The 16779-nt window shown below is 44.7% G+C and overlaps 1 protein-coding gene across 1 annotated transcript in view; it reads right to left on the reverse strand.

The window, feature by feature from the left end:
* The window catches only part of LOC8024954 (leucine-rich repeat-containing G-protein coupled receptor 5), a 50781-nt gene that overhangs the window by 6090 nt on the left and 27912 nt on the right, over positions 1 to 16779 (reverse strand). The window contains exons 12-15 of the mRNA XM_040500142.1: positions 11465 to 11608; positions 11269 to 11340; positions 9051 to 9346; positions 5352 to 5528 (exon numbers count right to left, since the gene is read on the reverse strand). Of these exons, the coding sequence (XP_040356076.1) occupies positions 5352 to 5528; positions 9051 to 9346; positions 11269 to 11340; positions 11465 to 11608 (689 nt within the window). The remainder of the gene's footprint in view (positions 1 to 5351; positions 5529 to 9050; positions 9347 to 11268; positions 11341 to 11464; positions 11609 to 16779) is intronic.

Below are 16779 nucleotides of genomic sequence, written 5' to 3' on the forward strand. Positions count from 1 at the left end.
AAACCTCGCGCGGGCAAATGCGGGGTTGCTTGGAAACAGTGTGTCGGACAATAACGAAGACCCAGGGCGGGATGTTTCTTCCCGTGTTAAAAAGATGGACGTCCCGGCGTCTCTGATGACATTTTTCTTCAGACTTCATTCGGGCACACACGGTGAAAACGTGGATGGAGGAGAATGGGCTGTTTGTTACTAGGTCTAAAAACTCTCTTGTGCAAATAGCCAGAAACTATAAAACACGTTTTGGTGGATTGCTGGGACGCCATCTTTTTTTGGATGCCCTTCAGCTAACCTTGTAAAAGGACCGTCCTCTGACAGCCCATGGTATCCGATTCTCGCCCACCGAAAGCGATGGCAGAGTAGCGTACGATATTATAATTTTGTTGGGTCCGCATGCCATACGGCGGTGTCGCATGGTGGTGCGGCATACTGATATTGAAGCGCACCCAGTTGAAAGGTAGTTTGTTCAAAGTATGTTCTTGTTGAAAGAAGTTTATAAGACGCATTTTCCTGAACTTCAGTGGCTGCCCGTTTTTTACAACTTGGTAACTTTAAAACATGTTTAACTTTTTCTGTTCACCGAAGTCAGGTTGGCGGCCTTGTACATATGTAAATTGTCATACTAAAAGCAATAACAAAAGAAGAAAAAAGATTGCGGCGTAGCTTTGTGCTAACGCCCCCGCTTCGCGCGCAGCGGACAGCTGCAGGTTTAAATCCCGCGGGATGCGGGCAGTCTTTTTCAGGAGCTTGGCAACATCGACGACGGACTCCCTACTTCGCTAGCTACAACATCAATAACTACAACATTAACAGCGGACGTCATTTCCAGTGGCGGGAAAAGCCCATAACCGCTATCGCTCTAGAGAACTACGGACGACACGGGCTTTCATTAGCCACAAGTACCTGGGCGTGCCCCTGCAACATTGCGCGTGTTAATTCCGCGCTCTTTTACTCCGGGTTTCATTCTTCGAGCACAGCAACTAAACGGAGAATAGTCGACTGGAGCGCGACACACCGAAACTACCGACGGGCAGCATGAACCACTTCCGACAGCACGGTTATGACGAATTTGACATCTCGGGGACACGGGTGGCAGAAGCCGAAATTATTTCCAAGATAAATTAATTAAGGCCTCTGTAAACCGGCAAAGTATAAAGTAAAAAGAAAAAAAAAAAAAAAAAGACGGTGACGTTAGGAAGTTTCTACGAACGTCTCAATACCTCCGAAAGGTTTGAAGACTCGCTTCGAGCGCACATGCGAAAAGTTACCTTGACCGATCTATTTATTGACCATGGACGCCATTCCGATTTAAATGAAAGACAACATTCTTGAACCCGCTTTTTTGACGCAGGAGGCTGTCAAAACTTATCAGATGTTCTCTGCCGTCTGCAGCGCGAGACACAATTCGTCGATGTGCTACGCCGATAGCGGCACACCACCGTTCAATAGATAGCACGTCAAATAGTTTTCAGGAGAGATGCATGAACAAACCTTTTCCACAATGCTAACTGATGTTCCGACTTTCCAATAATAGTATTTTATTGGCTGGGCTAAGCATTCTAAAAAGGGCAGCGGTCCGAATGTCTTATCATCTGGACAACTTTTTTCTGTCGCCGTGCTATCGGCACGCTACCGTTCGATAGGTGAATTCGTTTTCGGGCGAGATGCACGAACGAACCTTTTCCAAAACGCTAATTGCTGTCGTGGCTATCAAATACATCGTTTTTATCTGCTGGATTAGGCACTAAACTGAAAAGAGGCAGCGGTCCGGTTACGGCTTTAGTCTCAGCGGTCTCGACAACATCGCAGCCATCTTGTTTGCGGACGTGACGTCGCGGAGCGCGAAGAACGCGAAGAAGTCACTCGCGCTCCGAGAAATACTCGGTGCACGAAGAGCGCGCTCGAGTGTCAGTCTCCGCTGGCATTCCTTTCCGTTTAGTGGATGGAGCGCCAAACTCTTGCACTCCGGAGCACGGAATTAACGCCCCGATTATCGTGAAAATAGTACTGGCGGGAGGCAACTGTTAAAGTAAAATGTGACTGCCAGGAAGTGGGTGAAGAAGGATTTGACTATTTTTGCGCTAGTGACAGTGTGACTCTGGTATGTTCTTTAAGTGTTCATTGTTCTCGGGTCAATATTCAACGTGCTCATTGTGTGTTCGCGGTATTTATTTAGGCCTCGCAATGGGAGCGAACCTTCGGCCCAAAGCGGGTAGCGTTGGACAATGTCACTTGTTATTCGCCAACTCGTTTCACGATTTATATCTGTCTGTGGCTAATCTGACCCTTTTATTAGAGTGGTAAGGAACCAAATTGTTTGATGCCATACCGTAATTTTTAAATGCGTTAGCATCTATTGCCTTGGTGCATGCGGCCGTCTTTCGTTCGGGCAATCGTGGTTTGGACTGGACTGGTCTCATGAGGCCGATACCCGGTTCCCGCCGCGCCCCTTCGCTTTGTTCGTTCCCTAGTGACGTTCACTTTCCCTCTTACAAAAGGGAAAGAGTCTTTTCGCGGGCTTCCAAAGACGCGCCGCGGGAGCGGGAGAAAAAGGGATCGAGTGACCGTGGCCCGTGGCGGGGGCACAACGTGCGCGACGACGTAAAACCGAGACGCAGCAACGACGCCGTTTGCGCGGAACCGCCGACACCCGGGAGAAAAGATTGGCTCTTCGAAGACAACAGTATGCGAACCGTTGCGAGGTCGGAACCCCGGCGTTAAATGCTCGCTCCTTTCGTCGATAGTCAACGTAGAGACAGCGGTGATTTCGACATCATTTATTGTATCATCGTGTCCGGTGCGGTACGGACCATTGTCGGGATTTCTGAGAAAAGTGGCATCCGCCTGCCGTTTTGTCTTTTTACGTTTTTCGATAGAATACTTGTCCTTTGTAACACGCAAGAGGCTGACCCGGGACATAGTAGAATTGTTGATGCCGACACCAAGATATAGGGCTGTGTATCCTGGAGCCTCAGGGCACGATGCGCTCAGACGAGTTAGACGGGCCTTGGGCCCACAAGCAGTTCAAACCTTTTGTAACAGGTTTGAGCTGAGCTAGTTGGTTCATAGTTCACTTACCGGCCAGCTGAACTAGAAAAAACATACACATAAAGAAAAAACCATTCACACCGCTGGACTAACAACTAACAACGGGAAATCCTAGAGGCACTTGCCATTGAGGAAAAAGGCGATGACTGCGTTAGTGCACCTTCTCTCGTGCTTCACGGGAAAGAAAAAAGATTTCTTCGGGGTTAACATTTTAAGGGGAATTAGGAAAAAAAATGTGAGGTGGATTAGAAAGCTAAAAAGTGGAAAAGAGAATTGTTCCCTCAAGTGTGGCTTGTAGTAGAAGAGGAGGAAAAAGAAAATCAGTTGTTATACTTGGTTTCAGCTTCGGTCCAGACGCAGCCGATGCTAGAAGCGCGAGCATGTGGCCCAGACCAGTGCTTGCACTGCACGAGCGCGCGTGCTTGGCAGGGATGCTGAAAGCCCGGAGCTCGCGCTTGTAGCTTTGGCTGCGTCTGGACCGAAGCTGAAACGAAGTATAGTCCAGCGGTGTGAATGGTTTTTTCTTTATGTGTATGTTTTTTCTAGTTCAGCTGGCCGGTAAGTGAATCAAACCTTTTGTTTTTAACTCCTGTTAAACGCTACTTGTAGATACGTTTTAGAAGCAAAGGGCTACCTCTCTACTGGACAGTAAATTGTATTTTGTGCAAAAAGCCGGATTGCATTGAGCCCGTCTATTTGAATTGTTAAGACGCCTTTTTCTAATGGGACGTGCTACAGCGTACCATTAGCAAAGAGCTCCCATTACCACCACATGGCATTTGTTTTTAAACTGTAGACACTGAGCAGATACCGTATGACACAATCGTGTTCCCGGAGCTCCATAGTATCTGAAAAGGGTGGATGGCGATGCGTCATGCAGGTGTCGGTGTCTGTACCGTCCGTGAGTGAGAAGTGCCTCAGGGAATGCTATATAAAGACGAACAGCGACATGGCGTGGTTGGCAGTTCTAAACAAGTTGACAACCTTAAGGCCTTTTTAACCGTGACCATTATGACTCCCAGCCAAAACACTCGCTGGTAGTCTTTTAGCCTCATGGCTGTTTGTCGGTTGGCAAATCACCGTGTTTGCTTGTTGCTGTCCTTTTCTCTTTTTCTTTCTTACTCTCGTGCATCTCAGGGTCTGTATTATCTTTATGTAAACAACCGGCAATATTAAAAGAAAACAAAAGCCTTGGCGACTCCGAGGAAAAGCACCAGCCTATGGACCCTCAGGTGGCGCTTTCGAATCCCGGCTGAGGGATCCGCAATCTGACGTAGGCTTATTGCGTAGAAGGCGCCGTGTAACCGAAATTCAAAAGACCCTCAGGTGGTTTAAACTTCAAATGAATCTTCAATCCTTCGGTAAGCTGTGCCAGCTGTCCGTTGCCGGTTTAGCACGTAAAACCCCCCAATTTGATGTCTGAAATTTGAGAATGTCAAATTTTTGACGCGGGCTTTTATTTTTGTGTTTTAAGGTCAACCATCCAGCACGCTAAACCATCCAAAATTCCTAGACATCACCCATGAAATTTGAAGGCAGAAGGCTGCGTACTTGCGGAAAAAACGACTAACTTCACAAACAGGAATCTGAAGCTCCCGCGCGAGTCGATGATGTAGATTTTAAAAATGGTGCGCTCTGTATGGTGCCTCAATGTTCTTGGTGATAACACCGCTTCGTAGTACCCGATACAAAGAAATGACTGAAGACAAAATGCGTCGAAGTACTGTGGACAAGCCGGCTAAGAGCCTGTGACGGGAGACGCTCTTTCACGCGCTCCTACGAAAAGCAAAACTAAGTGGCAGCGTTGCGGAATGAATAAAATGACGTCGCCATCCTAAGCAAGGCGCGCATACGGTATACCCCTGTGCACTCTTTCTCTGGACTCGATATTTAGAAAATAACGTTGTAGTACATTTCTCGTGAATACTCTTAATTAATGTCATAGCTTCGGAAACCACTGAATGGCTGAAAATGACTTTGCTATTATGTCACCGCCAGTGAGCGAGAAAATGCTAAGTAAGAAGCTATCATGGTGGGAGAGTAGCGCGCATTTTGCAAAGGCGCGCTCAAACGCTAAATAATTCATTTTCGTATTGCAATTTTTTCTCAGCTATATCACACTCCCGAATCGCTCACGGCCAAAGAAAAGTATGAAGTTTTGGAATGAGAATGTCTCTTTAATACCCTACAACTAGTAAAGTGCAATAAAGGTTCCACCATCAATTTCTAATGAGTTCCTTAACAAATGGCCAGCGCTTTTTTAATCGTACAAAAGGAAGGACTCTAGTGACAACGAAGAGACTCACTTGGTTGTGGAATGCACTGCACGGGGTACTGCATTTCATCGTCGCTCGTGTAGAGTGCCTTGTAATCTTCGAGGTATTCTCCGTAGTACTGCGCCAGGTTGTCTGGAATGATGTAGTCCTGGCCGAACACTTTGATCAGCTGATGCGTGAACTCTTGAAACTTGGACGAAATGTTGTCTGCATGTACAAAACGAAATAAAAAGATAATAATTAAGGAGTCAAGACGTGTACCGAACGATTCTCGCGTGCTGGCCGCTCAATATGAACACGTCAAAAAGCTGAACAAGTCTTATGTTCATAATCACGCTTTCATGTTAACCAATCATACTTTCTTTTGCCTCGAGCGAAACAACTTTTATATTCGCAAGCAAGCGTTAGAAATAATACCAAAAGTTCCCGACAAAAGAGAAACCTCTTTTTGGACCGGGTAGATAAACTATGCATCGTAGAAAGCTCAAACTCTGTGAGAATGGGACGCAAGTGGTTGGGATAAAAACCGAAAGTTTGAGAACATGACATTACCCGAATAAAAAGTCAATTTAGAAAAACTAAAATTCTCAATGAGCCGACGTCCACCTAAGCCTAATAATATTTACCAAGCAAGAAAGAACATTGTGGGCAGCTGTAGCATATATTTCAGTGATTATAGAGGGTGTTTTTTTAATATTTTCTTTAATAACTTGTTAAAAAAAGTGAAATCTACACTTATGTGGTTTGTGCAGGTGAGTTATACGGTCAGAGGGACATAGTATAGGGAGCTAATCGTAACGATCATTCGGCTAATTAAGTATAATTGGTTAGTTACCTTTTAGTTAGTAAAAATAGACACCTGGTTCTAATTATAAACTTGTTAAGCATCATCGAAATCCACTAAATCAACTTTTTTTAGGAAGATACAAGACAGAAGCACCATTTTACGCCGTTCAGAAAAAAAAAAAACAAAAAAACGCACAGTTTCGACGCATTTCTAGGTTTCGGTTTCTTATCGGAGAGCATCTTTGCGTCCGCGATCCTTCTCCCCGGTGGTCGCGGCGTGAAGCCACCCCTTCGCCTCCCTCGTAAAATAGAGGGAAGTAGAGCATAAGGTGTGGGTTGCGCGACTCAGGACAGCGGGCGCAGAGATGCGCTCCGATAAGAAACCGAAACTTAGAAACGCGTCTAAATAAAGTGTTTTTACGAAACGTCTTAAACTGCTGCCCCTGCATTATATCTTTCTAGAAAGAGTTGATTTCGTTGTTTTCGACGACGCTGGACAAGTTTCTAATTCTAACCATATGCCTACTTTCACTAATTAAAATTTAATTAACAAATTTCACTTAATTAGCCAACTGATATTGACGATTATCCCCCTATACTATGTCCCCTTGGCCGTATAGCTCATCTGCACAAACCACATAAGTATAGCTTTCACGGCTTTTTTTAAACAAATCTGTTAAGCTTAAAAAGAAACACAAAAACACCCTGTAAGCAAGAAAGGAAACAATATTCTCTTTCTTGTTGGCAAGTATATTTCGCTGATATAAATCCCCCAAGCGTCCATAATGTCAGCTCTTGTATTGACGATATCACATTTAGGTGGACAATGGTCCATAGATAAATTTCGTCTTTCTCAATTATCTTTTGGTTCAGGTAACGAAATGTTCTAAAACTTTCGCGTTCTATCCCAACCGCTAGCGTCACATTCTCACGAATTCCGAGCTTTCTGCGATGCAGTTTATTTACACAGGCCTAAAACACGGTTCTCTTCTTTTGGGAACACACTGTACATCTTCTTGTTAATGTCTCGAGGAGTATTAAACACTAATCTTATCGTGAAGAAAGTAGGCCAAAAATAGCATGAATTGAGCTAATTTCGTTTACACTTTTTTGTTCGCAGAGAACCGACAATATACATAAATTAAGGTATAAATCTTGGTTTTCGGAGTTTATTTTTGGTGAAACGCGAAGTTTCTATTTCAGAATTTGTGTTTATCCGATTTATTGCTCTTAGCAAATATTACTTCGCTTTAACTCGAAATTAAAAAAAAAAATGTTTATTTATGCAGCTAATTTTTCAAAATTATGAATAAAAAGAAATGATATCCGCAACCAAATGCAGTACGAACCATTTTAATTATGAGAAATATAATAAAAGAGATAATTTTTTTTAAACAAACCATTAACAAAACTGTTTCTAGGCTTTAGAGGACCGAATGGTTAGAGTCGGTCAGAGGCTAAGAGTGAAGTGAAAGTTCCTCCTACCTCTTTCCACTTTAGCAAAGCGAACGCTCGAGATGATGCTGCCTCCTCTCCAGCGTTTGCTCTGATACAAGTAGAAACAGGTAGGGGAGCTTACACTTTGCACTTAACCTGCCACCGACTATAGCCTAAACTCGAAACCTGAACAATGGTTAGCCCAATCATTTACCCACATCGATCTTTGTCATAATCCCCATATTTAACATGAACCAGCTACTCCGAACGAGTAAAATGGTTTAGAATAATGTAAACTTTCATGTTTCTCTAAAACTTGTTTTGTCATTATGACATCAAATACCGAAGTGTTTCGGATGACTTCGAACTGAGGAAAAAAAAGTAGCAACAAAGGCCCCTGGTGGTTTTTCCGGTTTTATTCGAAGACTCTTACCAAGTAACTACAATTCCGTTTTATAAAGTACAAAATATCTTGCAAATCATACTACGCCACCAAACTTCCAGTACAAGTTATGTCTAATATGTCTAACTTCTCGGTTACGTCACAGTGAGGCCTTCGAGTCGCGGTATTTGAAGCCTTGCTTGCAAGACTTCAAATGTCTTACGTTGCAAATACGCTGCAACGTATGTCTTTTTTCACTCGATTTTTCCATTCATTTATTTAGAAATGGACGAATGAAGCTGCAACGCAGAGTTGGATTTTATACGACAACGAATTTTTTCAATGTAGCTGTTGACCTTTCAAAAGTCATTAGCCACGCTAACGCGCTCAGCGGATATCTCACTATCATAGTCGATTGAACGCTCCGAATTGCGAGTGCAAATATCCTCGGTATCTTGCAAGACGGTACCTTTCGCAAGACGTTATCTTGAGCAAGACGGTACCCTGCGCAATACAGTACCTTGCGGAAGACGATACTTTACGCAAGACGGTACTTTGCGCCAGACGATACTTTGCGCAAGACGATACTTTGCACAAGACGGTACTTTGCGCAAGACGGTACCTTACGCGAGATGGTACTTTGCGTAAGACGGTACCTCGTGTAAGATTACAGATGTGATTGCATCGTCTCTGAGCCACTGCACCGGATGATTCGCTTGAACTTGATTGTTGACTTCGAATGGGCCTTCAGCACTAGAGTTTCATGCAGAGGTTTCATGATACAAACTGCGCCCATTTGCGGCAATTTAGAAACCGTTCCAATCGTGCAAACAAATGTAGAGAGACGGCCATCGCTGTCATGCAACGAACGCGGTTGCTGCCTGATATTATGATTCTAGTGATGGCGCTGTGGGGCAATGGGGTGGTTCTCACCCTGAGCGTGAAAAAACGTGGCTGAAGACGGTGCTGTTCCGCAAAGAGTAGCAGCAACGTCGGGTTAACGCTGATCTACAGATCTACAAAAGTTCCTGCCACAAGGATAGGTGACCTTGGAGTTGGACCAGGCAACCATGTCGATGAAGTAGCGCTAAAATACGACAGAAAAGAGTAAAAGAGATGCTGACCGGGAAAGACGTCAAGACCGGAGGCGTTGCTAAGACTGGTCCACTTGTCCATGTCCACTTCCTCTCGCTTGAGCCACAGCACGGCGTCCTTCACCACCGGGGTGACGTCAGCACCTTCTTCGCTCGGCAGATACGAACAGCAGTGGTACGAGTACGACAGGTACAGCCTCTGGATTCGCGGGAAGGCCTCCGGAGGAGGGAAGTTGCGAAGGTAACGGTTTCCGGACGTCACCAGTCGGTGAAGTCCTCGGAGTCCTCGGTAGGGCATCACAGAGAACGCGTTATCCGCCAGGTTTCTGGGATCGAAGCCGTGTACCACGATCAGTTGTACGCTCAAGAAATTTAAACGCATAATGATAAAAAAAAAATGCACTCGTATATAAGCTATGCGGAGCGCGATTTTGTCTGCTTCTTGTAGAGGGGTTGCGATGACGTCAGAACGCTGAACTCTTAATGGCTGATTGAAAAAGATAGTGGGTAGACCTCGAGGCATCTAGCATTGAGGTGTACCCACTATCCTTTCAATCAAAGCCAATCAGAGCTCGGCGTCGTTTTGACGTCGCCGCAACTGCTGTACAAGAAGCAGACGACTTGTTCTCCGCATATGCGCCGTACGCCGGGTTTGCTACGCTGAGCGTCGAAGTGTAGTATCTCATTCACATGGCCAGCATAAAGTTATACCTTTTTACATGGGTCCTTTTGCAATCGGCAAATCAGCCAGCGTTCTAAAGGTCGCGAGCGCACCATGCCACGCGCGGAGAATCGCGAACTGATTCGCCGCCGACCATAAAGTTCCCTTAGCTAAAGGGACCTTTATAATCGTGTGGATGGGGTAGAAGAGGGCCTTCATAGCGGTATTTATTCAGGAGCGTCAACCCCCCCCCCCCCCCCCCCCTTTGCTGCAAGAAGTGTGGCCTAACGTTTCGGAAGTATGTTTCATCTTTCAACGCTACTGGACAGAGACGGTGGACCAGTTACCTCAAGCCACAGTCCCTCTGCTCGTTCATTGTACAAAAGACACGAAGTTCTTCGCGGACATGGTGACAGAAGTATCTGCGGACACGCCTCAATTATGCTCGAAGTACGTTTGCTTCATGTGCTTTGAGCATGTCTGCAGACAGTTTTGGTGTGACCAATGCTACAGGTCCGCCATACAAGAAAGAAACTGGCCTTAGACAACGTCTGCAGAATATCTTTTGTATGAGGTATCAGCAGTGGGACCGCAGCTTAACGATTGATGCGATTGTTGCGAGAGGAGTCGCGCGTACGCATATCTACGCGTTAAAAACAAACACAATACGTTTCCCTAAAAATTGCTTAGAGCTTCAAGTTCAGGCGTGGTTGCGGTTGTTAAAAAAGTTTACTCGAAACAAGAGGGTGTTCATTAAGTGAAGATGCAAAAGATATGGTCCGGGAAGCGATAAATAAACCGGAAAAAAAAAAATTGCTAAACTACGTTCTATCCTCGAATTTCTGGTTCATCTGGTTATCGGGGAGCCTCATTAGCTAAACATGGACATTATATTACATTAGATTTTGCTTGTTTTACTGTTCTACAAGATACGTAGTCATTTGAAGATAGTACGACGGTAAACGCTGAAATCAAAACACTCCGGCTCGATCGCGGTGTATGATCAGTTCACTCTCAGATCGCTCGAAGTGGATCGGTGATTGTTCACACGGTGATTTTGTTTCGATCAGGTTGGACCATGGTAACAAAAGATTCTGTTCATACAAACAATTTTGACTTCTCCCAATATCGTTAAGAAAACTGTTTAATCTGAACAAGCATTGAGCACGTTCGTTAACAGCCAGCAGCTTTGAGTTAATCTGCTTACGCAGGGGCTTACGCTGGCGATTCAGTGGAGCAAAAATGTTCGGTAGATATTTTAAAAAATGCATCAAAAGTGTTGCACGTGATTTCAAGAAGGCAATGCAAACGCAGGTACCGTACGTTCAAACCGGTAGATGACAACGTTTGTTCGGCGAGAGGATTAATAAAATAATGTAGTACAGCCATTCTGCACAGGTGTATGTTTTGTTGACGACAACGTAAAGGTATTTGCAAGAACTTAAAAGAACCCGAGTTTTGCAGAAAATGCTTGGCCGATTACTGGTGGTTTCTTGAATATCCGTTAACAATAATGTGACGTATTCTGAGTCGCTCTACACGACTTGCCAACGTAAGGCATCTTAATTATCAAACTAAGCTACTTACAGGTCCTGCAGCTTCACAGTAGGCAAAAAAGCGTCCGAATGTATCTCTGTTATGCCGTTCTTCTGCAGTGCCCTGCCAAGAAAGTCAAACAGAGAGACTCAGGTAGAGAACACACCATGAAAGGCGCGAACAAAAACAGACGTAAAAGTTTCAAAGCGAAACGGATTGATATTGCGATACAGATTCGCGCACTCACAGCACTTGCAGAGACGACAGGCCGTAGAAAGAGTTGTCCGCGACCTGGCGTATAACGTTGTTGCCCAGGTTGAGGTCTCTGAGCTTCTTAAGTGTTTTGAAAGGAGAATCTTCTAGGGACTGAATCCGGTTGTACGTTAGATCGCTAAAAAAAGAAAAAGAAAACATGTTAGGAAATAGGGTTAATCGCTTTCAGGCATTTAGCTAATCGAGACGACCAGACAGACGTGGGAGGAAATGAACGTAAACCGCAAGTGTATTAGTCGGGAAGTCTCATAATGGCAGCCGATTCACTGAGAGACATCCGTTGTCTGCTTCAGGTAACATCAGTTGCCGGTCTCAAGTTTCTGGGAAATTCATACCCTAGGCACCGCCAACTTAAGAATCGCAGGGTGTGGCTTATTGTGTCCACGCTTCTCACTTCGCGATTCGTAACTCGGGGTTCTTATCGGCTATTGCCGTAATCAGATTGGCTGTGTAGCGGCAGTAGAATGTTTAGGACCAGCCAGGCCCTGCATTGCTTAAGTTGTCAGTTACCACAGGTTATAGTAAACCACTTTACAAACTTCCCGTATGAGGATGGTGATCCAAAATATGCCTGCATTTCTTATGTTGTCAGCGGCTATAGTTTATGGTAAACCGCTCTACTGACTTTCTCGAGCGAGGATGGTGACCCGAAAGATGCCTGCCTTTCTTACGTTGTCAGGGACTAAGGGTTTCGATAAACCGCTTTACTGACGAAAGATGCCTGCCTTTCTCGTGCGACTATGGTGGACCAAAAAATGCCTGCTTCTTTATGTTTTCAGGGACTATAGTGTATAATAAACCATTTCCTGACTTTCTCGCGCGAGGATGGTGACCCAAAAGATATCTGCGTTTGTAATGTCTTCGGGGACTAAAGGGTAAAGTAGACCGCTTTACTGACTTTCTTGTTCGAAGATGTTGAACCAAAAGATACCTGCGTTTCTCATGTTTTCCGGGACAATAGGTTATGGTAAACCGCTTTTCTGATTTTATCGTGCGAGGACGGTGACCCGAAAAATGTCCGCGTTTCATGTGTTTTCAGGGACTACAGGGTGTGACAAACTGCTTTTTTAGCTTTCTCGTGCGAGGATGGTGACCTGAAAGATGCCTTCATTTCTTAAGTTGTCAGGAACTATAGATAATGATAAACCGCTTTTCTGACTTTCTTGTGCGAGGGTGATGACCCAAAAGATGCCTGTGTTTGTTATGTTGCCAAGGATTAAGGGTTATGGTAAATCGCTTTCCTCACTTTCTCGTGCGAGGATGGAGACCCAAAAGATGCCTGTTCATGTTATGTTGTCAGGAACTATAGCTTATGGTAAATCGCTTTTCTGACTATCTCGTGCGAGGATGGTGGCCCAAAAAATGTCCGCGTTTCTTGTGTTTTCAGGGGCTACAGAGTGTGGCAAACTGCTTTTCGTGTGAGGATGGTGACCCAAAAGGTGCCTGTTCATGTTATGTTGTCAGAAACTATAGCTTATGGTAAATCGCTTTTCTGACTATCTCGTGCGAGGATGGTGACCCAAAAAATGTCCGCGTTTTTTGTGTTTTCAGGGACTACAAAGTGTGGCAAACTGCTTTTCGTGCGAGGATGGTGACCCAAAAGGTGCCTGTTCATGTTTTGTTGGCAGGAACTATAGCTTATGGTAAATCGCTTTTCTGACTATCTCGTGCGAGGATGGTGACACAAAAAATGTCCGCGTTTCTTGTGTTTTCAGGGACTACAGAGTGTGGCAAACTGCTTTTCGTGTGAGGATGGTGACCCAAAAAATGTCCGCGTTTCTTGTGTTTTCAGGGACTACAGAGTGTGGCAAACTGCTTTTCGTGTGAGGATGGTGACCCAAAAGGTGCCTGTTCATGTTATGTTGTCAGGAACTATAGCTTATGGTAAATAGCTTTTCTGACTATCTCGTGCGAGGATGGTGACCCAAAAAATGTCCGCGTTTCTTGTGTTTTCAGGGACTACAGAGTGTGGCAAACTGCTTTTCGTGTGAGGATGGTGACCCAAAAGGTGCCTGTTCATGTTATGTTGTCAGGAACTATAGCTTATGGTAAATCGCTTTTCTGACTACCTCGTGCGAGGATGGTGACCCAAAAAATGTCCGCGTTTTTTGTGTTTTCAGGGACTACAGAGTGTGTCAAACTGCTTTTCGTGTGAGGATGGTGACCCAAAAGGTGCCTGTTCATGTTTTGTTGGCAGGAACTATAGCTTATGGTAAATCGCTTTTCTGACTATCTCGTGCGAGGATGGTGACCCCAAAAATGTCCGCGTTTCTTGTGTTTTCAGGGACTACAGAGTGTGGCAAACTGCTTTTCGTGTGAGGATGGTGACCCAAAAAATGTCCACGTTTCTTGTGTTTTCAGAGACTACAGAGTGTGGCAAACTGCTTTTCGTGTGAGGATGGTGACCCAAAAGGTGCCTGTTCATGTTATGTTGTCAGAAACTATAGCTTATGGTAAATCGCTTTTCTGACTATCTCGTGCGAGGATGGTGACCCAAAAAATGTCCGCGTTTCTTGTGTTTTCAGGAACTACGGAGTGTGGCAAACTGCTTTTCGTGTGAGGATGGTGACCCAAAAGGTGCCTGTTCATGTTATGTTGTCAGAAACTATAGCTTATGGTTAATCGCTTTTCTGACTATCTCGTGCGAGGATGGTGACCCAAAAAATGTCCGCGTTTCTTGTGTTTTCAGGAACTACAGAGTATGGCAAACTGCTTTTCGTGTGAGGATGGTGACCCAAAAGGTGCCTGTTCATGTTATGTTGTCAGAAACTATAGCTTATGGTAAATCGCTTTTCTGACTATCTCGTGCGAGGATGGTGACCCAAAAAATGTCCGCGTTTCTTGTGTTTTCAGGGACTACAGAGTGTGGCAAACTGCTTTTCGTGTGAGGATGGTGACCCAAAAGGTGCCTGTTCATGTTATGTTGTCAGAAACTATAGCTTATGGTAAATCGCTTTTCTGACTATCTCGTGCGAGGATGGTGACCCAAAAAATGTCCGCGTTTCTTGTGTTTTCAGGGACTACAGAGTGTGGCAAACTGCTTTTCGTGTGAGGATGGTGACCCAAAAGGTGCCTGTTCATGTTATGTTGCCAGGAACTATAGCTTATGGTAAATCGCTTTTCTGACTATCTCGTGCGAGGATGGTGACCCAAAAAATGTCCGCGTTTCTTGTGTTTTCAGGGACTACAGAGTGTGGCAAACTGCTTTTCGTGTGAGGATGGTGACCCAAAAGGTGCCTGTTCATGTTATGTTGTCAGAAACTATAGCTTATGGTAAATCGCTTTTCTGACTATCCCGTGCGAGGATGGTGCCCAAAAAATGTCCGCGTTTTTCGTGTTTTCAGGGACTACAGAGTGTGGCAAACTGCTTTTCGTGTGAGGATGGTGACCCAAAAGGTGCCTGTTCATGTTTTGTTGTCAGGAACTATAGCTTATGGTAAATCGCTTTTCTGACTACCTTGTGCGAGGATGGTGACCCAAAAAATGTCCGCGTTTCTTGTGTTTTCAGGGACTACAGAGTGTGGCAAACTGCTTTTCGTGTGAGGATGGTGACCCAAAAGGTGCCTGTTCATGTTATGTTGTCAGAAACTATAGCTTATAGTAAATCGCTTTTCTGACTATCTCGTGCGAGGATGTTGACCCAAAAAATGTCCGCGTTTCTTGTGTTTTCAGGGACTACAGAGTGTGGCAAACTGCTTTTCGTGTGAGGATGGTGACCCAAAAGGTGCCTGTTCATGTTATGTTGTCAGAAACTATAGCTTATGGTAAATCGCTTTTATAACTATCTCGTGCTAGGATGGTGACCCAAAGAATGTCCGCGTTTCTTGTGTTTTCAGGGACTACAAAGTGTGGCAAACTGCTTTTCGTGTGAGGATGGTGACCCAAAAGGTGCCTGTTCATGTTATTTTGTCAGAAACTATAGCTTATGGTAAATCGCTTTTCTGACTATGTCATGCGAGGATGGTGACCCAAAAAATGTCCGCGTTTCTTGTGTTTTCAGGGACTACAAAGTGTGGCAAACTGCTTTTCGTGTGAGGATGGTGACCCAAAAGGTGCCTGTTGATATTATGTTGTCAGAAACTATAGCTTATGGTAAATCGCTTTTCTGACTATCTCGTGCGAGGATGGTGACCCGAAAAATATCCGCGTCTCTTGTGTTTTCAGGGACTACAGAGTGTGGCAAACTGCTTTTCTGGCTTTCTCGTGCGAGCATGGTGACCCAAAGAACGTCTGCGTTTCTTATGTGTTCGAGGACTATAGGGTATGGTGGACCGCTTTACTGACTTCCTCGTGCGAGGATGGTGGACCGAAAAGATATCTGCGCTTGTAATGTCTTCGGGGACTAAAGGGTATAGTAGACCGCTTTACTGACTTTCTTGTTCGAAGATGTTGAACCAAAAGACACCTGCGTTTCTTAAGTTTTCCGGGACAATAGGTTATGGTAAACCGCTTTTCTGACTTTCTCGTGCGAGGATGGCAACCGAAAAGATGTCTGCGTTTCTCATGTTTTCAGGAACTATAGGGTATGGTAAATTGCTTTTCCAACTTTCTCGTGGAGGATGGTGACCTAAAAGATGCCTGCATTTCTTATGTTGTCAGGAACTATTGGTAATGATAAACCGCTTTTCTGACTATCTCGTGCGAGGATGGTGACCCAAAAGATGCCTGTGTTTGTTATGTTGTCAGGGACTAAGGATTGTGACAAATCGCTTTCTTCACTTTCTCGTGCGAGGATGGTGACCCAAAAGATGCCTGTTCACGCTATGTTGTCAGGAACTATAGCTTATGGTAAATCGCTTTTCTGACTATCTCGTGCGAGGATGGTGACCCAAAAAATGTCCGCGTTTCTTGTGTTTTCAGGGATTACAGGGTGTGGCAAACTGCTTTTCTAGCTTTCTCGTGCGAGGATGGTGACCCAAAAAACGTCTGGGTTTCTTATGTGTTCGAGGACTATGGGTATGGTGGACCGCTTTCCTGACTTTCTCGTGCGAGGATGGTGGACCGAAAGATGCCTGCGTTCTTTAAGTTTTCAGGGACTATAGTGTATAATAAACCATTTTTCTGACTTTCTCGGGCGAGGATGGTGACCCAAAAGATATCTGCGTTTGTAATGTCTTCGGGGACTATAGGGTATAGTAGACCGCTTTACTGACTTTCTTGTTCGAAGACGTTGTACCAAAAGTTACCGGTGTTTCTTATGTTTTCCAAGACAATAGGTTATGGTAAACCGCTCTTCCGACTTTCTCGTGCGAGGATGGAGACCCAAAAGATGTCTGCGTTATGTTATCA

This window comes from Ixodes scapularis, unplaced genomic scaffold (genome assembly GCF_016920785.2).
Source record: "Ixodes scapularis isolate PalLabHiFi unplaced genomic scaffold, ASM1692078v2 PGA_scaffold7__128_contigs__length_106722199, whole genome shotgun sequence".
In the NCBI taxonomy this organism is placed as follows: Eukaryota; Metazoa; Arthropoda; class Arachnida; order Ixodida; family Ixodidae; genus Ixodes; species Ixodes scapularis.